This window comes from Equus caballus, chromosome 4, assembly GCF_041296265.1.
Source record: "Equus caballus isolate H_3958 breed thoroughbred chromosome 4, TB-T2T, whole genome shotgun sequence".
Lineage (NCBI taxonomy): Eukaryota > Metazoa > Chordata > Mammalia > Perissodactyla > Equidae > Equus > Equus caballus.
In genome coordinates this window covers 6,194,869-6,216,008 of record NC_091687.1, presented here as the reverse complement: position 1 = coordinate 6,216,008, position 21,140 = coordinate 6,194,869, and the positions used below count along the sequence as shown (strand labels likewise).

At 49.7% G+C, this 21,140-nt stretch overlaps 1 protein-coding gene across 4 annotated transcripts in view; it reads right to left on the bottom strand.

Moving 5' to 3' along the window:
- Positions 1-21,140, bottom strand: part of CDHR3 (cadherin related family member 3) — a 135,780-nt gene that overhangs the window by 33,533 nt on the left and 81,107 nt on the right. For all 4 annotated transcript variants that reach the window (XM_070265431.1, XM_070265430.1, XM_001491867.5 and 1 more), the window contains 3 exons: positions 14,598-14,800; positions 10,705-10,870; positions 7,577-7,674 (listed from right to left, as the gene is read on the bottom strand). In XM_070265431.1, the coding sequence (XP_070121532.1) occupies positions 7,577-7,674; positions 10,705-10,870; positions 14,598-14,800 (467 nt within the window). The remainder of the gene's footprint in view (positions 1-7,576; positions 7,675-10,704; positions 10,871-14,597; positions 14,801-21,140) is intronic.

Genomic DNA, 21,140 nt, shown 5'->3' with positions numbered 1-21,140 from the left:
GAACATATTTTCTTACACAAAAATTGGAAAAGAGATAAGCATTTTTTAAACCTGATTATTAGTCACCTGTACAATCTCATCATTTTCATGAATAGCCTTCCATTCTTTTCTATGCAAAATATACACATCAAAGAAATCGAGATGATGTTCTAATCAAAATTATAATATCCTGCTCTTTTCATGTATAGCTTGGGCATTTCCCAATATTCTTAAATCTGACTTTATAGTCTAGTTGGTTAATGACGGCAATGGCATTCGACTGTAGGGGTCATTTTACTAAGTCTTTCTTGCTGGTCACCTAGGCGGTTCCTACCCATGTTGAAGAGGACACATTTGGGCAATGCCAAGGAGCGCCCTGCTCGCAGCCCTTCAAATTGCGAAAGTACCTTGACAGCAATCAAAGGCATCGTGTTTCAATCTCAGTCTCTCAGCACCTCCCCAGCTCACTGCCCGGGCAGCAATTGCTTAGGCCTGCAGCTGCCTGCACACGGAGCAGTTGTGTTCCCTGAGCGGAGCCCTGCTCACAGAGCATCCTCACACATCCATAGACAGAGGCCCAGGCTGGCTGTGATGGAACACCAGGCTTCATAGACCCCTGGGGGGCGTTTCCTATGTGCACCTGCATCCAGATGCCTTTCCCCCTGTGTTTTGAAATGCTCTAGGAGATAGACCCCAGATCTGGTTGGTCCCAAACAGTGGAGGGTCTTGGGATACAGAGATGATAGACAGACCCTGTTCTCCAAAAGCTTACGGTCAACTGAGGGAACACACAGAGAAGATGTGGGACAGGTGCTCCGAGAAGGATGGATATAGGATACGGTGGGGACAGAGAAGGAGGACTCTTAGACCCGTCTGGAATAGGAGTCATGAACTGAGACAGTGGCATTAAGGGCGGTGGCTCTGGAGCTGGACTGCTGAATCGGAACCCTGGTTCCACCAGTTTCCAGCTGTGAGCCACTGTGCAACAAAGAGTGATAGCAAGAGGGCATGCCCCACGGGGCGATCACGTGACCTTCCAGAACAGCGCCCGACACATGGTGAGCCCTCGATCCGCGTTAACTACTACTGTCTGCTTAGAATGTAAGATCCAGGAAGGAAAGGGCTTCATTTTACCCACTGCTCTATCCCTAATGCCTGACACCTAATCGATGCTCGCTCAATATTTGGTTAATGTTAAATATTGGGGTTTTCTTCTTGCCTATTTCCCATCTGAGACCAGTGTCCCCACGTTAGAGAATCTTAAAACCAAACAAAAGGCAACAACCACAAAAATCTTTGCCAAAGCTTTTTAAAAATCTGTTTTAATTTGGTAATGCCAGACGTGGTTATGAAATCTTCTCCAGTTCTGCCCATAGTCTCAGCAACAAAGAAAAAAGAAACAGCGGCAGACAGAAAGCGTGGAGAGCTGTGGAACTAGGAACGTGGGGAATGTCTTTTTAATTTTTATTTAAGACGCTGGTCCCCCGGAATCCTGATTTTTTTTTTTTTTTATTTCCTTTCAGCGCCAGGCTAAATTCCTTATTCCTGAGCCTACGAGCTGGTGTTAACAGGAATCGCAGTCTCGTGCTTAGAAAGGAGATAATATCCATAGACTAAAAATATTGTGTCATGTGGCCATTTGCCAGCGGCTCAGTAATGCTTTCTGTAAAACCTGGCATTCTCTCCCCTTTTTAAAGGCTTGTTTAATCAAAGCTGCTCCCTTGGTATTCATTCTTGGAAAACAGAAATTAAATAGAATAAAAAGCAACGGCAGCCCCTCTCTGCTCCAGGACTGGCTAAGAAAAGTCCTGAGTACTCAGATCAATTCGGTTAACAAATGCTCGTCAGACCAGCTCTCCAGTTTCCCCGCTGGGAATATTGCTACACCCCCACCCCAGGTTTCTCTCCTTGCGGGCCCCTTGGCAGCCAGGGTTTGCTCAGGGACACAAAAGCTTCAGTGTGGAAGACAACGAGCCCGTGCTTCCTGCCTCATTCGCCCTTTATTGTGCCATTGGTGTTGGGAGAAAGGAGGGTGAGAGGGAGCTGGCCCAGTTTCCTGAAATGTCAGGCTCCCTGGGGAGGGCATCCCAGCTCCCGGCGGCTCCCCCACTGCAGCTGGAGTCACAGGCGGATAATGAGTGATTCAACCTGTGCTCGTTTGCAAGCCATCAGTTGCTTTCAGGCTGCAATGGAACCAAGCAACAAGAATTCGGCCTCCCATCTCCTAGGAATAGAGTAGCCAACTTCCAGGGGCCATGTTTCCAGAGGGAAGGGAAGACCCTTCTCCCTCCCCAGGCCAGGGAGGTCGGAGAACTCTACTGGCCACTGAGCACACGCCCCTAAGCCCACCCAGAGGGCCAACAGCACAGGGCATCACCTTCCAACCAGGCCCGGAGTTATAAATACAACACCGCATTCCTATTGTATTTTTCAGTGCAAACTGAGTGTTCTATAAAAGCCTCTATTCGTTTCTCTTCCCCCATCCACCTCTATCCCAGCTCAGAGTTGGGGGAAGGGCACCTAGGAGGAAAAACGCCCCATGAAAAGCCCACTTCGGGCCCTTAACTGGTCTCGGCTTGTGCTGGACTGTTAGGCGGGTGAGCTACGGGGCTGATAGGCAAGTATTTGGACGTGTTTAAGAAGAGCCACATTTATAAATGCGAAATGCTATCTGTGTATGATCCTTTACTGATGAGGCCGCAGGTTCTGTCCTTGGCATTGTTTTTCCATCATCAGCCTGCGTCCTGTTCTTGGATTCAGGCTCCACTAATCTGAAGGACAACGATCCCCACCTCGTCAAGAAAGTGGTTTATTTGGAGTGGGAATTGTCCCGTACCACTGTTTTCCTTCTTGAGCATGTTCACAGGAACCTGGAGTAGATCGCGTTTTGCAGAGATTTCCAGTGGTGACTCTGGAGTTAGCAGGCAGAGGCCAGGGGGCCGCTGAACGAGAGCTGTGTATCCCTGTGTGTGTGTGTGTGTGTACATGCGCGTGCGTGTGTGATGGCAATGGAGCTGCGTGAGGAACAGGAGGGGCGCTGTCACTCAGGAAAGGGGCAGGACACCGAAGACAGAATTGGCCAGAACAAAGAGGAAGGTGGTGAGCAGAGTTGGGTCAGGAGACCTCAGATCTCACTGGAGTTACCGGCCTAGGCAAGGGCCTCAGTTCCTTCCCTCATCCAGAAATAAGGGGCTGCTCCACGGACCTGAAAAGTCTCATCCAGCCAGGACCAGCATATGACAGTTACTTTATTCCCAGGGAGATCAAAAGGCACAGCTCGCTGCCACTTCTTAGAGCCTTGAGCGAGATGGAGGCGGAGAGAGAATTGCTCCCTCTCTTGCTCTCCCGGTAGCCCACCTAGTAGCAAGGTTATTGCTCTTTTAATTTAATCCTTTGTCTGCCCTGGTGAAGACAAAGCACATTTCACTTTATGCCAAAGTCCTTCCCTAACGGAAAGGCCGAGAGAAAGCCCCTTAATGGAGGGATGGCTGCTCTACACCACTTAGCCTCCAGCTGCGAAACTGACTAACGTCCTCACAGTCTCCAAGGACGCTTTGCTGCCGTCACGGTGGTGGCCATTGCCAAGCAGAGGGGAAGGGAGAGGGTGGGAGGGGGCGGGTCCCATATAGCCTCCTTCAGGAGATGCAGAAAGGGCGTGGGAGGGGGCCTGAAGAAGAGCTTCCTGTGTATATAATGATCCACATACAGACCATCTTGCGGATGGTTATATTCTGAGCCCACTATTGACACATGCCTCTGAGCACGCTCCACCTGCTCTCCATCACAACACAGAAGGTGCCCAGGGAGGGCGGCTGATAAAGGACCTGAGCCTGCGCATCCAACGGGAGCTGCCAGCCACGGGCACCTGTGATCGCTGAGCGTTTGCAACGTGGCTGGTCTGAATGGAGACGAACGGTCAGTGTGAAATACACGACGAATCCCAAGACCAGCTATGACGAAAAGAATGTAAAATATCTTATTAATCATTTTTATGTTGGAATGATAATAGTTTGGATATATTGAGTTAAACTATGAAAATTAATTTCGCCTGTTTCGTTTTCCTTTTTCACGTGGCTATGAGAACGTTGAAACTTCCATCCGCAGCACTCATCTCTGGCTTGCAGTCCAGCCCCATTGGGCAGTGCTGGTCCAAACAATGCACAGCCACGTGCTTGTTCAGTTTCTTTAAAAACAAGGGAGTGGTTTCTGCATTCACCCCAATTCTAACGTTATCTGGGACACAGTTCACTTCATTAAGCCGGATAAGGGTTGTAGGATTTGTGGTTTTAAAGGAGTTTGGGTTTCAAGAGATGTCCCACAGGTATTTTTCACATCATCCTTCCTCTTTTAGTTGTTGCCACCAGCAAGGTGATGCCTGGAACCACCAGGTAAGATGACAGGCATAGGCCAAGCCTAGTGGGATTCATGAACATGCTTGGATGTTTTATTAAAGTCTGTCCCTTGCTTGTTGAGTCCTGTGGTTCTCGAAGGGCCGAGTACATCAGAATCACCTGGGAAGCATGTGGTCAACTCAGCCTTCTGATGCAGAGCCTGGGAAGCTGCATTTTAAAGCAGCCTAAGGATGTTCTCACGCAGGGGCCTGAACACCTCCTCAGAAACACTCGTAAACTGGTGTTTCCAGACTCTGAGACCAGAAGAATCACTGGGGTAGCTGAAAAATATGCAGATTCCCAGGCCCACCCCAGAACCACAGAATCCAAAACTCCAGGAGAACGACCTGGAAAGTTTGGCAGACAGTGTCGTACAGCAGCTGTTCTCAACCCTGGCTGTGCACAAGACCACCCAGGGCCTTAAAATCCTAATGTCCGGGCCACACCCCAGGTCACTCACATCAGACCCTTCGGGGGTGGGACCCAGACATCTGTGTTTTTTAAAGTTCCTCCAGTTGTTTCAATTTACAGCCGAGGTCGAGAAGCACAGGTGTGGTTAAATTAACCATTTCCATTCTCCTTGGACAGAGCAAAATGTCACTTAGTACTCCCAGGCCCCAGAATAAAACACCGAGTACAAAGGTCATAGATGTTACTTCTGAAACTGTTATTACCTTTTTCCAGGCTGAGAAAGTTTCCTTCTGGATTACGTCCGCTGCTCCTGCAGGCTGGCTGTCGACTTTCTGTGCAGCTGCTCCACCATCGCCCCGCCCCCAGGCTCGGAGACCCCGCAGCTGCTTTGGGCCCTCTGTCGATGGCACCACGTTTTCTTGTGAGGGAGCAATACCTGCTGCATTCGCCCCCACCTGGGCTGCTTCCCGTCTTCTGAAAGGCTAACAACCTGATCTAGCAGGTGTTTTTAAAGGAGCCGTCACCTTATTCCTTCTGCATCATTTGGAAAGATATATTAAAAATGGGGATTTAAAAATAAGTATTTCTCTTCACAGCTGAGATTCCTTCCAATTTGCCCTACTGCATCTTGTCCAAACTTTACAGCAATTATCTTGTCGAACTGTAATTATCTGGTGTATGCAAGGATGTCTCCCAGCCAGACTGTAAACTTGCTGAGGTGAGCGTGTCTTCCTTATCTTTGTGTCCAAAGTATCTGCTAGAGAGCCTGGCACATGGTAGATTCTTGGTAAATGCTGAAATGAACTAAATGTATGTGTGAGGGACTGTGCTTTTGGTTGCTGACGTAATGCCTGTCCCCAATCCCTTTTCCCTTGGGTACCACCAAGCAACAGTGGCCCTAGGATAGGGTTCTGGCCAGAGAGAAGTAAACAGAAGTCCCCTGGGTAGGGCTTCCAGGAGGGTCTACCAAAAAAGGGACAGGCTGGGCAGGCCTGCCCCCTTCATCCTGTGCCCCTTCTTGCTTCCTTTTTTTCCTGCCTAAAATTTAGAGGTAAACCCTGGAGCAGCAGCAGCCATCTTGTAATCATGAGGCAAACAAAAAGAGGGCAAAGCCAACACGCTTTGGATGGAAGAGCAGAAGCACAGAAGAGCCCGAGTTCCTGATGGCAGCAGCTGCGCCAGCCCTGGGACCACCTGCCCGCCTCTGGACTTCTTGTTACAGGAGACAAAAAAAATCTCACCTCCACCAGTGAGATCACGTTTTCTGTTATTTTCAGACAAAGGCATTCCTAACTGATATAACAAGTATGTTAATAAGTACGCATTTAAAGTATGCATTGCTCTTTGCACATAGTAGGACCCCATTAAGTGTTTGCATATTCATTCACTTATTCATGCAAATATTGAACGAATCTTGAATGAACGAGTGAGTGAATGAATGCATGATTTTTTTTGGACAGAAAGATCATCTAATAATAACAACAGACTATTCCTTAATTTAAGATGCGTCCAATAATCTCAGAACAGCCTTGTTTCGGCCCCTGTAGACCATGTGACATTGGTGCTGGAGTGGATTCCCAAGGCTCGCTTCCTCCTGTTAGCAAAGTCGTCCTGCTGAAGCTGCAAATCAGGCAGCAAAGGGCAGAAGCAGCCTCCCCGGTGATACCAATTCCCCGCGCGTCGTATTTCAGCGCGTCTCTTCTCCGGAAGGCAGCTCCTCAGCAGTGTTGCCTGCTCCAAGGGTAGTCGCCTGGGACTAGCTTTGGGCGTTTTTTTTTTGTCTCCAACCTGGGCCGCCCAGCTGCATTGGGTGCACAAGGCCACTGGGTGCGCCGAGCTAGGGGCTGGGGCGTCCGTGCCCAGGGACAAGCTAAGAGGCTTCCCCCTCGAGGGCTGATGGTTACAAGAGCTCCTCTGGCAGCTGTAGGAGGGAGACTGATTACAACAAGAGAGAGGAGACATCCGCTGTCTCAGACTAAACTGTGGGGTGACCCCAGGACCCAGCTCCTGCTCCGGGGAATTCCTCTCCTGCCTTTCTCAGTGGAATTCCTCCTGTTCTCCAGAATTCCTGGCACTCTCTTTTATTTACTTTTGTGTGTGTGTGAGGAAGATTGGCCCTGAGCTTAGCATCCATTGCCAATCTTTCTCTTTTTGCTGAGGAAGATTGGCCCTGAGCTAACGTCTGTGCCAACCTTCCTCTACTTTACGTAGGACGCTGACACATCATGGCTTGAAGAGTGGTGCTAGGTCTGCACCCGGGATCCAAACCCACAAACCCTGGGCCACCGAAGCAGAGTGCACAAACTTAACCACTACGCCACTGGGCTGGCCCCTCTTAATTTTTTAAAACTAAGTTCCAAGCAGCTTGGCTTCATCTCTTGAAAAGGATTGCTAATACCTGCCTTTGGGGGGGTCTACATTTTACGCTTAGTTTTAAAATAATATAGGTGGATTTTTATCAGCTTAGAGTTTTTAAAAATTGAGCAATTTTGATATGCTAGGCACTGTTCTGGGAGGCCTTCCAGGCACCATGTAACCCGCAACCCCCCTACTCCGTAGGTGCTGTTATTCTTCCATTTTACAGATGAAGATATTGAAGCTCAGAGAGGTTAAGAACGTGTCCAAGATCACACAGAGCCACGAGCCCAACCTGGCGTGTCTGCCTCCAGAGCCCCCTTCCCGTTCCCCGCTCCCTGTACTCCAGGCTCCGGCAGTGGACGGCACGTTCCTCTGGCGGCCCCGGCCCCACCACCCTGCCGAGATCCCAGGTTCCTCTGTTTCACAAGGAGACTCACACTGAGGGGTATGTCCCGGCTTGTGTCTTCCGGATCGAAGGCCTCGACCTGGTCAATGAAGCCAGGGCTTGCTCCTTCCACTATATAGAGGTCTTGGCCTGTACCAGTGTCCAAAGTGGAATAAGAAACACTTTATTAGGTCAAGCAAATGAGGAAGTCCAAAACCAGGACGGCTGAACCCCGCCAAAGGGGACCAAGCGTATGGGTCCGATGGGAAGGAGGGAGGCAGTAAGAAAGCCCTGAGCGAGGCCAACGGCCAACCTGCCTGAGTGCATCCGTTTATGGGGATTAATAAAGAGCCAGGGTCGGCCAAGCTGGCACCAGTCTTCATGTGTTTCCTCCGTGGAGAGGTGGCCTAGGGGACTGTTGTTTCGGGGGCGAGGGAGGTGACGGGGCAGAGAGTTGGAAAGTAACGGGGGGTAGGGACCTCCAGTGTGAGGCTGTTCCACATTCCAGGTCCACCTTACGGTGAAAACTCCTCCTAAACGGAGCCGAGGTCGCCCCTCGAAGGGCACTGAGCATCTTAGCAGAAATGAGTCGCTGAAAGGAAAGGCTTTAGAGTGGAACAGAAAGGAGAGGGAATAAGTGGGGGAGAGGGCTGCGGAGGCTCAGGAAAGGGATCAAAAACTGACTTCATCTACTTCGGAGTTCTTGGGGGTCAGGAGGAGGAGAAGCAGGGAGTGCCGCTTGGCACCACCAGCCCTGCCTGAGGGGCCGCCACGCTCTGCTCTGGCATCTCTGCTTCTGAGCATCTCTCCTTCTGAGAGACGACCGAGCGTGTTCCCATGGACTCCCTCTTTCCGAGGCACTGTGCTGAGGACCGTGCGTTTCCTCTATTAATCTTCGTAACAGCCCCATAAAGGAGGCCCTGTGACCATCTCCACTCTACAAACGAGGAACTAGGCTCAGAGACATAACGGGGTCGTCTCAGCTGGGCAGCAGCAGAATGAAAATTCGAAGCCAGGTCATCTTATATCTGAGCTCGAGCTTTCATTCACCTTTATCACTGCTCATGCCTTCATTCCAACAAATATTTACTGAGTCTCACTATGTACCAGCACCGGTCGACACATCGGGACGACAGCAGCTCACAAAACACAAACCCTGGTCTCACGGAGAGTGCCTTATGGTGGGGAGATACAGATGATAAAATAAATGAGTCACAATGTGAATGTTAGTGAGCAGTGCTATGGAGAAAAGTCAGGCAAAGGAGTGTTGTGAGTTGGGTTACAATGATAAATAGAGCGGTTATGGAAGGTTCGCTGGCATTGGAATGGAGATTCTTAAAGAAATGTGGAGGAGCCATGGAGAGAAGGAGGAAAGGGAGGAGGAAGCTGCAAATGCACAGATGCTGAGGCAGGGGCGTGCCTGGGGTCTTCACAGACGGGGGAGGAGGCAGGACTGCAGCAGAGCAGGAGGGCAGAGACGTGTGGGAGAGGACGTGGGGGGACCGGCTCACCAGATTTGATGGAGCCTTAAGGAGCTCTCGCTCTCCTTTTGAGGGACATGGAAGTTCTTGTTGGGTTTTAAGCAGAGGATGTCTGAACAGGATCCCTCTGGCCACTGTATGGAGAAGAGACAGAGGGGGGCAAGGGCCGAGCAGGGAGGCCCGTTGGCCGGCCACAATCCATGCAAGACGCGATTGGTGGCGGGCGCCATGGTGGTAGAGGTGGAGATGCTGGGGAAGGGTGGGACCCTGCATAGATTTAGAAGCGGAGAGATCTCCTAATGGCTTTGATGTTGGGTGTGAAAGACAGAGAGAGTCAAGAATGACTTCAAGTTTTTGAGCCAAGCAACTGGAAGGATGGAGCTGCCATTAACTAAAGACACCAGAGAGGCAGATGTGGGCAGGGACGGTGGGGGGGGGGGGAACGGAGTGGGAGTCGGGAGTTTGGTTTGGGGGCACGTCTTCAGATGCCAACCACAAGTCCAGATTGTCACACGTACCTCTGACCACCTGGCTATAGATTGGAGGTTCCCACGACCTCCTCTTCGAGTTCGACTAATTTGCTAGAGCAGCTCACAGAACTCAGGGAAACAGTTGACTTACTAGATTGTTGCTTTATTGTAAAAGGATGTAACTCAGGAAGAGCCAGATGGAGGAGGTGCACAGCGCCCAGGACGGGGAAAGAGCGAGGCGCTCCCACACCCTCTCTGAGAGAACCACACTGAATCTCCACGTGTTTGCCAACCCAGAAGCTCCCCAAACCCGGTCCTTTTGGGTTTTTATGGAGGCTTCATTACGTAGCCATGATTGATGAAATCATTGGCCATTGGCAATTGAACTCAATTGAACTCAATCTCTAGCCCTCTCCCCTCCCTGGACGTTGGGTGGTGGGACTGAAAGTTCCAACCCCCTGATCACATGGCTGGTTCCTCTGGTGGCCAGCCCATCCTCCTTAGGTGAGGTCCAGAGGTGACCTCATTAACATAACAAAAGTCTAGTCACTTAGGAGATGCAAAGGTTTTAGGAACTCTGTGCCAGGAATGGGGTTGAAGACCAAAGACATATTTCTTATTATAAATCACAATATTGCAGATGTCTATTAAACATCCAAATGGAGATGTTGGGTAAGACAGTTGTATATTTGAGTCAGGAGTTCAAGGGAGAGCCTGGACCAAAATGATAGGCCCTGGGGTTGTCAATAGCACGTGGATGGTGTTCAAAGCCAGGAGCTTGAGCGAGATCACAGATCATGGCAGGCAGTGACCCTATGCTCCAGTCCCCGGTATTGTCCCTACTCTGTAGCAGACCCCGGACACACACTGTTCTTAGGGTGTCAGTGTCCATGAGGAGAACAAACAAGCCAGCCAATGACTGCAGGACACGGTGAGGAGCCTACAATTGGCTGGGCCAAGTTTCCTCCAGAATGACGCACTTGAGGTCCCCAGCCTCCGTTTCTTCCCCAGGACTGGGAGAGGCCCAAGAGAAACCACGGGTGTGAAGGGCTTTGGAAACTGTCGAGAGGCCGGGCTGGAGGACCTTTCATTTATTCCCTGCTCATTAAGCAGCTGCCTTTTCCCAGGAAACAGCTGCTCATTGATTCACTTCTCTGTTGTGCTCTGTCCCCCAGGGTCCTCCCTGATGCCACCATGTGGGCTGCAATGCACACCCCAGGAGACCTTACCTTTTGCCAAGTTGCCTTGAAACTGAGGCGGCTCGTTCACATCTGTTACCTGGACAGTCAGGACCTGCAGGTCAGTGACGCCAACGTCATCCCGAACATAAATCTGCAGATCAAATATGTTTGGTCCTGTTTCGAAATCTAGTCGTTCCTTCCCAGTGGTGACGACCTAAAAGCAAATGCAGAATTCTTGGTAACCGTGGGAAAGATCTGTTTGGGATGCACACATTTTGCAAAGGGATATTACCAGGAAGGAAGCAGCTAGCATCCCGGAAACCATCTTGCGCTCACAGCACAAGCCCCACGACGCTTCACTAAAGCGACTCCTGTGTGTGATGCTGAAGAAAAGTACTCAGCAGACATCCTGGTTCCATCGACCGAAGGAAGACTTGGCGTAGGCTTCTGGACAAGTCCCTTAGCAGCGGGCCGTGGTGGGAGGGCTCTGCTGAGGGTAGCTGAGGCCAGCATGTGACCTCTCACATCAGTATGCTCATCCCTGCCGCCAGCTTAGCCTGAGGAGTTCCAGAAGGCCAGGGCCCTTTGGGCATCAAGGACTAAACTTCATAAATGTCGTGGTTCTGCTGATGGGAACTTTTGGTTGTTAATATGACTGGAGCCGGGCAGGAGGCACTCAGCATCCTGCAGTGAGGAGAGCACTCAGCCCCAATCTCACTTCCACCACGGAACTTCTGTGTGACCTTGGGAAAGTCACTTTTCCTTTCCCTGATTTTGTTTCCACTTGATTATAATTAGGTAGGTAATTCTTGCCCTGGTTAAACAGCTGAAGTACGATACAAAGTATGATAACAAAGGACTATATCAGAGGACTGTGGAAAATCAGGGGGCAAAAGTTCCTTGTGAGCTGTGTTTAATCAGAGAAGTCTTCATGGAGGAGGTGGCAGGTACTGTGTTTGACTTTGTGAGATCTGGATTGGTTAAGGAAAGAGAGGACTGCCACTGATATGAATGAGTGTGCATGGGGGAAGGAGAACGAATGGAGGATGGTTGAGAGGGAAAACGAGGTAGTCTGTCTCCACCCACAAGCAAGGTGAGCCCGGTATCACACGTAGGTGGAGATGGCCTCTCCCCGTGCCTGGCATGGGGCAGGTGAGAGGCAGCACAACACAGGGGTCAAGAGTGTAGACGCTGGAGCCAGACCGACTGGCTTTAAAGTCCAGCCTTCCCAGCGCTTCACCTTTCTGTGCCTCAATGTCTCCATCTGTGAAATGGGATAATAAGAGCATCTAGTGTAGCGGGTTGTTGTGAGGACTCAAGGAGCTAATCCATGCAATACTTAGATCACCGCCTGGCACCGAGCAAGCACGCAGCAAACGCTGACTCTATTATCATTAGATAGTAAACAACCGTTCAGTGAGCACATGTCACCAGAGCAGCCCCGGGGCCACGAGGTCCCTATTTCCTGATTTATACCCCGGCTTCCTGCTAAGCCCGCAGCCCGAGCTCGCACACATCCTTTACCACAGCATCACCTGCTGACAGCCCCTTGGCCTGGGAACGAGCTCTGACGCTGAACACTTGAGTCTGGATGAGTCAGGGAGCTAAGACGTTCTCCACTTCTAGAGGTCAGGAACGGGATGGAATTCTTCCCTGACTGACAGCCCTGTTTAAATCCATGGACTATGGGAGGGGCAGGCCCCAGAGGGGAGGATTTGGGGCTCTCCAAAACAGCAGGGGGTATGCACGGTCACATAGGAGAAAGAGACTGAGATTGCGAGTCAGAAGACCCGAGTAAACCTCCGGTTTCATCCTTTATGGTCTGTGATCTTGGACAAATCAATTAACCTTGCTGTGTCTTCACCTTATTTCTAAAACACCAATTTCAAATTTTTTATTTTTTTTACTTATTCTATTAAAAATTCTAAAATTTAAAAAGTGTTAATATTAGTGTTAGTAGTAACAATCAAGAGATCAGGACATGAATGTACTTTAGAACTTCTGCAAATCTGAAGCAGCAGGTCATCATCATCTTTGAAGGCAGTGGACTCTAGAGCCTGAGAAGGAGAGCTCTCAGGCAGGAACAACCCAAAGGCCTGCCACCTGATGAATGGATAGACAACATGTGGTATATCCACGCAGTGGAATATTATTCAGCCAGAAAAAGGAACGAAGTACTGGTCCATGCCACAACATGGATGACCCTTGAAACCTTATGCTTAAGTAGAAGAAGCCAGTTATTAAAGACTGCGTATAATATGATTCCATTCGTATGAAGTGTCCAGAATAGGCAAATCACGAAGACAGAAAGTAGATTGGTGGTTGCCAGGGATTGGCAGGGTAAGGGACATAGGAGTGACTGCTAATGGATTCAAGGTTTCATTCTGGGGTGAAGAAAATGTTCTAAAATTAGATCGTGGTGATGGTCTGTAAATAGAGTGAAAACTGCTAAAATGTACACTTTAAATGGGTGAATTGCATGCTATGTGAATTATATCTCAACAAAGCTGTTTTAAAAAATAGCGAAAGCTCGAAAGCCAGGGTGTCTGGGTTCCAATTTCAGCTCAGCTGCCTAATAGCTTGTGCATCCAAGGGCAAGTTTCTTAACCCCTCTGTTAAGCTTTGCTTCATCTTCCCCATCTGTAAAAAGGGGGTAATAATACATCTAAAATCACGGGACGGATTTGAATGTCATAAGAGTAAAGACATATGAAGCCCTTTCAACAGCGTCCAGCATGTACCATGTGCTCTCTAGGCGCAAGCAATTGGCAAGGCTGGTGGGAACAGACGAGCAGCAGCTGTTAGAGAGGATCCAGCTGTCAGGGGAGCAGGTAAGGTGCGGAACCAGCCTGTGGGGCCCAGGAATGGACACCTGGTGCTGAGGGGAAGACTGCCTGAATGTGTGCTCCCTATACACCAGAGGGCCCACCCTGGGGGCCGAGAACATCAATGCCTGGACTCTGGCCCTCACGTTGTAAATTCCACAGGTCTGCTCTGGGGCCCGGATAGGCACAGTTTTTCAAAGCCCCCTAGTGACTCTCACGATCAGCTGGGTTACAGAGCACCCAGTGTGCACCTCAAGGAGGCAACAAGCCTAGGCCAAGCAGGCTGGGCCCACTGGGTCCCACGAGAATGCCAGGCCATGGCCGTCGGGACAAGGGGCAGGGCTGATGCTATCTGTAAGAGGTCCTCTGCCAGGTGAGGAAAAGGGTAGGGGCGGGGATCCTCAAGCACAAGCAGGTCCAGACCCCTGGACCCCAAGGACATCCATAGAAGGCCTCTGGGGTTGCCAGTGGAAAATATGTGATGAGCAGGTTTGTCCTGCCCAAGGAGAAGGGACGACTTTGGGAAAGACTCAAATGACCAGCTAGAAAACAGAGCAGAGCGGGCACCGGGGCATGGCTCTTGAATGTGAATGATTGGCTCTGAATCACCCAAGAGGAAACATTCACAGAGTAGAGCTGGACATTTAGGCTCATATTCTCACTAAGGGTGTGTTCTTCCGTGTTAAGTAAGTTTCCTGGTGGATTGCCTGCTGAAAATCATGGGATCATAGACGAGCAGTGTCACCAGACACGGGTTCATCAGGGCCCTGTTTTAAGGAGGTCAACACTCAAATGATCCCACCCAAAGGGTTTAGTCACTGTCGGCGCACCTAACACCTGTTCTCAGGTGAGGGCAGTTGGCAATGGGAAACAAGCCTGTTTTTTCTAACAAATTGAGCACAGTGTTCACTGGGACTGGCTTAAGTGGAGAAAGGTCCAAAGGCCTCAGAGGCCCTAAACTCTAGGGTGCCCCAAACAGGACTTCTGGATCTTATGAGAGGGGAGATGAAACCTGGGAAAGAGGAGGAAACGGTCACTGATCTAGAATCCCATCCACCCCCATCTTCAGGACCTCTCTTTGCAGACGACTCCCATTGCAGGTAGGATGGTGCTTACCTGGAAGTCAGTGCCCGACAGCCAGTTCACCCTGAAGGCCTCAGTGAGGGGGCTCGAGTTGATTATCTGGGGAAACCCTGGGATCACAGGTGACAGGGATGCTGATAAATTCACGGAGAACGCGTGCACTGTGGTCCCCGGTGGAGAGTTCTCAGCCACGTTGCTCGTAGCGGGCAAGTGGACGAGGTGTAGCGCCTCTCCCACTGTGGATTTACAAAGGAGGCAAACAAAGTGAGCACAAAGCCTCGTGCTGGGAGCAGGGGCTTAACAGCTCCGTCTGTGGCTTCAATTCGTAACTCGGGGCAACGATGGAACCTGGTCACTCCCCAAGAGCCGATACTCTTGCCAAGAGCTGGAATGGGAATGCGAGATCTTCTCAGAGCCAAGAAAACCACCACCACCAAACGGCCATGAAATCCGCTCCTGTCCTTCTGTAAATAAAGCTGCTGCTTTTCTCTTGTCTCCATGCTTCCCTTCCCTTTTCTCCCAGTCTTTGTGAAGAGCCAGGGAAAGAGAAAATGACAGCTTAGGAGAGAGACGCCCACTAGAAGGACCTAGTCTGGCCATGACGTCCTGGTAGTTTACAAGAGTTTATTTTCCTTCTCTGTGTCAGTGTTTGACTCATGAGGTCATCTGAGAACTGAGCGTGCATGACTGGAGAGCCCTGAAACCGTGAAACCATACAGCATCTCAAGGACAATTATTCGTTATTATTGAATGCTGTGGGCACCATGCAGAGTCAATCAGCACGTCCTGATTGACAGATTAACTCCCATTTCTCAGAGAAGGAAATGAGAGACCCAGGGAAGGCGTGTGAACCGCGTTCAACTGCCTTACAGACAGAGAATTCTACAACTCAGGAAAGCCTGAGTTTCTTCCAGGAAAGCCTTGGGACCTTTGAAGGTCCCCTTGACACTCTGTAAGACTTCGCCAGTACAGAGGAGAGCAACAGGTCGTGTTCTTTCATAATGATGGTCACTTTAGGGGGTTGATTAGTGTGCCCCCCAAAATTCGTGTCCGCCCAGGACCTCAGAATGTACCTTATTTGGAAACAGAATCTTTGCAGATGTAATTAGTTAAGAAGAGGTCATCCTGGATTAGGGTGGGCCCTAAACCCAACAACTGATATCCTTATAAGAAGAGGACAGGAGCTGGAGACACACACAGAAGGAAGAAGGCCATGTTATGACAGAGGCAGAAACTGAAGTGATGCACCAAGGAATGGTGAGCAACCAGCAGAAGCTAGGAGGTAGGCAGGAAGCAGGTTCTCCCTCAGAGCTTCTAGAAGGAACCAACCCTGCCGACAACTTGATTTCAGACTTCCGGTCTCCCAAACTGTCAGAAAATAAATTTCTCTTGTTTTAAGACATCCAGTTTGTGGTAATTTGTTCCGACAGCCCTAGGAAATTCATATAATTACCATTTGTTCCAAATAAGGGCATAATGCAAAATCCTTTCTGTCATTTACTCCTCAAAACCACCTTCTCAGATAGGTACTAATGTCATCATTTTACAGATGAGGAAACTGAGCTGAAGGACACAGAGGGAGGAATGGATAACAAAGCCAACATTGACTTTGAAGCCCAGCTTCTCAGCCAGCTTCGGATCTTGGCTGCCGTTAGCCACTGGGGCAAACCATCTGGAACGGGAAGAGGTACAAAAGGGACAGAATCCGTCCCACTGAAAGGGGCAAAATTTCTAGAAACGAACAAGACATGGAAAAATGTTGGGTTTTTTTAAGAGGCTGTTTTTATTTTAAATTTGGGGGGGTGCATAAGAGTAAATAGAAATGTAAGAAAAAGTGAAGTATAAGCACACCCATTGATACAAGCTTTCACAAATCTAAAATCATGTTATTTCGTTTAGAGACGAAAATGCATTATGCATAAGTTATTTTTGCTCACGGAATTATCCAGTTTTATGGACAAGGACTGTACAAGGACTCAGAAATATCAGAACAGCTGAGGTTTAGGATGTGAATACAAATAGATTTTTCTAATCTGTTAAAATTGACTTCAATATCATAGCATTCTTGTGAGAAAAACCAGGAGCAGAATAATATGCTTGGAATATTGAGAGGGAAAAAGTTCCCCAAAATAGTTTTTCAAAATGAGCCAAATAATAGATGGCTTTGGTGGGTTGGGTTTTTTAGGCACAATTCCCTCATGCCCTCTCTTCCCACAACTGAAGGTCACCAGGGCCCACCCTGAGCTGTCCTGACAGTGGTTTCTCACTGTTCAGCAGGACGAGACAGTCGTAAGCAAAATGCAAGGTAGGCAATTTGTCTCAAAGTGCCCCCCGCCTTCCCTTGCCTGTGGTCGGTCACGTGATACATCAGGTTTCTTCCATGACCTGGCAACAGCGTAGCACGATGGCACTGGTGGCTGGTAAGAAATTGGACCCTCAAAGCAACCATCAGATCTGAGGGATGTGCTCTGTAAGACCCCGTTTTTGGAGTAATGTAAGGGATTGTGCTGGAGTATTAGCTTGATGTGGGCTCGGGGATGAGAGGCTTGCTAAGCCCCACCCAGGGCTTTCCACAGCCTCACCCTCAACAGGCAGATTACCGTGGCCACCAACCTTGCTGTCTCTCCTTGGGGAACTGGGGAGGCCAGGGAAGCTGACAGCTCCAGAGTTGGTTCGCTGGGAGCGTATCCATTGATTTTTGGGTTAATTCTAATTCCAATAAGCCCTGGGTTCGAGGGACGAATCCCATGAAAGAACCAGCCTTCCAACCGCAAGCGTCTGACTCGCAGGACAGGGCTCTTGGCAGGGCCCCGTGCCGCCTCCTTACAGCTGTAGAGCTTCTCACAGTTGACTGTGAATGATCATATTTCACATGGCAGCGAGAGAGATATTTTGGAGCAAAAAATGGATATAGCTAGTGCCCCTCAAGCAATTTGTGTTGGGCACTGCCTGGTCCATGGATGGACAAGCCCAGACTGTGTCCTTGGCTGTGCCCTCTCTGCTGCCATTCTTGCTGGAGATGTTCTGCTCTTCCTCTGGTGGCCTTTCTTCCAAGGGCAAGGTCGTGTGTGCCAGGGTCATGCGACTGAATCCTAAACACTTTGGGGCAGATGCTCTGGGGACACTGATGAGAAAGGTGGCCAAGCTGGGATCTCCCAGCTCTTAGTTGGACACCCAGTTCCTTCAGCTCCCTTGCTGTTAGAAAAGCAGTAGTGGCAGCAGTAATAACCATAGTGGTAATAATTATCATGATGAGTGGTTAAGGCCCATATCTTAAAAACAGAGCATTAATAAGATAAAAGATTCACAAATGTTCAACCCATTCATTATACGGATGAGTTCAGGGATATGTCCTATGGCACCAGCTAACCAGTGGCAGAGGGAAGGTGGGGAGCCAAGGGCCAGCTCTCCCGAGGATGCTACGTACTTGCCTTCCCAGGCTGGGCTTCCGAACTTTCTTTGGTGGTCTGCGCGCTGGAGAGCAAGAAAGAGGCCTTAATGGGATTTGACTTACACATGCATCTTAATTAAGAACCAAATTAGAATTGCTTGAAGCGTACACTTTGAAAAAGAAAAAGCGTGCCGAGATTTATGATCAGTCGCTGAGCCCTCTGAAAACACCTCGCTTGTGGTTAAGATCTGGATAGATGATGTGCCCACTAGTTTCGAAACGAGCAAAATCACTGTCTTGCTAGAAATGGACCAACGAGGTCCCCTCCCAGCCTGTGTTGGAATAATTAAGGCCTCCGCAGCCTCAGTTATAAGGGAGGAAGCTGGCACCCTGGGCCTCCGACACCAAAAGTGATGACGTGGTTCAGGGATGCGGGCGATGCCATCATCTCCTTCCAGGGATGTAGCTGCTCCAACTTAGAGGCCTGCTTTCAATACACAGGGCACCACTTGCCTGAGACTGTCACTCAAGAAAGACCTCTTCCTTGTCTCTAGTAACTAATCAAAACAGTAGTCAAAGACATCCGAGGAGTGTGGCGAAAAGAACTTGCTAAGTTGAGTCTTGCCACTACTTGACTGTGTGGCCTTGAGCGGGTTCCTTAACTTCTCTGAGGCCCTCTGTCAACTCTCTCTCTCAGGGCTGCAGTATTGCACTAACAGCAGCCATTAAACAGGGTTCAATTGCTAAAGACGACTCACTGGACCCAAATGAGAACGCTTACAGATCTACAGTTCATTACAGAAAAAGGCGGAAGTCTAGCAACATCATTCGAGTAAGAATATGCGTCACAGCGAAAGGCTGCCTCATGGCTTGAGGACCGGAGAGGCTGGTGCCAGCTCCTGTTGTCCTCTTTTCCCTGAGGGCCATGACAAAACGCAGTTGCTTGGATCAGGAACCACTGACATATCCGCTAGTACCTGGGAACCAGGGAGTCCAAAATAGAGTTTCTGCTGGACATTTGCACATTCTGCTGGTCATGGAGGTGCCATCTTGTTACATAACCATCCTCAACAGCAGGGCCCTTCGAGGGTCTCACTGAGACCAGCTCCTAATCATCTGTCTTCCTGGTATCAATAAACAATGCTCACAGGCAGGTACAGACCGTTCCCATCCTCCGGGGACCCCTGGTTACAAAGCAACATTGTCAATCAGCACTCTTCATGCCTTCCTTGACCCGGGGTCAGTTCTGTGCAGGAACTTTAGCCAAGCAACCCAGGCTAATCCCAGGCCTGCTGGAACTCACTCCCACAGCCCAGGAACCGGATAAGAAAATGCATACACTAGACAAACTGTAAAACTTTATAGGATGTTGTTGTTTGGGTATGTGCAATGCCTTCCTGTGTCGTTAATTTCCACAATGGCTACCTTCCTGGATGGGATGCTGGCCCACCCCCTTTTAGGGCGCTCATCCATAACAGGCAAGGCTAATAGAGGGGAGCCCTTTGTAGGACACCGAGGAAAAGACGGTGACTGTACCAGAGATTCTGTAAATTACACCAGGTCATAAGTAGAAGAGAAAGGTACGTTTGCCTTGGAGCATCAGTGGTCCTGGCCTGAGAAGGGCTGGTTTCTCACAACCCTCTTCCAACTCCTCTGAGGCGGAAACACACACAGTTGGATTCCAGGGGCTGAGCGCCTGAGCTGGAGGCAGGAGCAGACAGCCGGTTGCCCTGGGAAGGAGGACGGAGGGAGAGCCGAGAGGAGGGATGGCCTTCTGCTCGTCTGAAGTCGACTCTGAGCAGGAAAGTGACATGACAGAAGTGGAAACCTTTTGCAACATTCTTTGGACCCCCCTTTATAGGATTAATCGGCTGACAGAGAGATTTTCTGGAAACGCACTGCATTTTCCTGCCTTTTCAAAGAGTGAGAGCATTAAGAAGGGGTCGCACCCAGTTCCTCAAGGAGCCGGAGACACAGAGTCTTGGGCCTCTTTTTGATTTCCCGACACTGTCCAGCAGAGGGTCAGGCCCAGATGGCAGCTTGGGGGACATCCTGAAGAGACCTGGATGGCCTCACGCCCGGTGCTCGGTAGACAAAACTCAGGTTGGTAGGCCTGGTCCCTTGTCATGTTCATGTGGATCTTCCAGCTACTGAGGAACCCTTCTTTCACTAAACACCCCGGCATTTTTCATTTCCGTAAGAATAATACAAAAGCTAGTTCCCCAGAGGCTTTCTCGAAATGCAGACGGCTTCAGCGTGCAGCGGGTTTAAATACACCGATGGTTCTTTGCGAGTTGTCCACCTCCCAAGAGGGGCACGTGCTCCTTTGGTACTGATGGAGCCAGAAGATTGTTTGGTCTCGACTCTTCTCCCCTGCTAGAGCTGGGGGCCTTGTCTCATTCACGCTCATGGGAGGCCTTCCTTTGTAAGCTGCTGTTGGAATGGAGCACTATAGCATCCCCAAAAGAAACTATTCCATTTCCCTCATCTTAATAGGAGGTGCAGAGGACAGAAGCTAATTTAAATGCCAATACTAAGCAGGCAGAAGACCTAAATTTCTGTATGTGGGGAGTATCAGTAAAGGTGAAAAAAAAAAAAACAGGACCAAAAACAGGACAACGATGAACAAAAACAATAAAAATTTTTGGATACACTGTATGATGTGGCACTCGGGGACCACAGAGCAGTCAGAGATAGGAAACCTGTTATTGCAGGGCTGGCCTTCCAGTTAAGGCAACAAGACAGACACATAACAGAGGAATCACAGAATGATCCCTCATGTCACCTTTTGTCGAGCCCTTATTCTGCGTTAGGCACCCTTGGCATGCATTCCACGTGCAGGCAAGGGGAGCTCCAGGGTGCAGCGGAAAGAGCCTCCAGCAAGAGCTGGGGCAATCCGGGAAGGCTCCCTGGGGGAGGTGGGGCTGAGTTGGGCCTTGGAGGATGCATAGTAGTTAGACCAAATGAGCGCAAGAGAATACTGGAGGCTGTTACTTTGTGTAAGATGATTATGGTGATGCCTGCTTCCAGTATCCTGAAGGCAGGGACTAGTGTGGCTGCCCACCCCTCTCTCCTTGTCCTGTGTGACCCTGGTGTTTGAGAGAGTGGGTAAGGATCATGTTCTCAGACTCACAAAAAAAGGCGAGACCTTCTGAAAAATAAGATTTGACTGTGGAAGTGAAAGC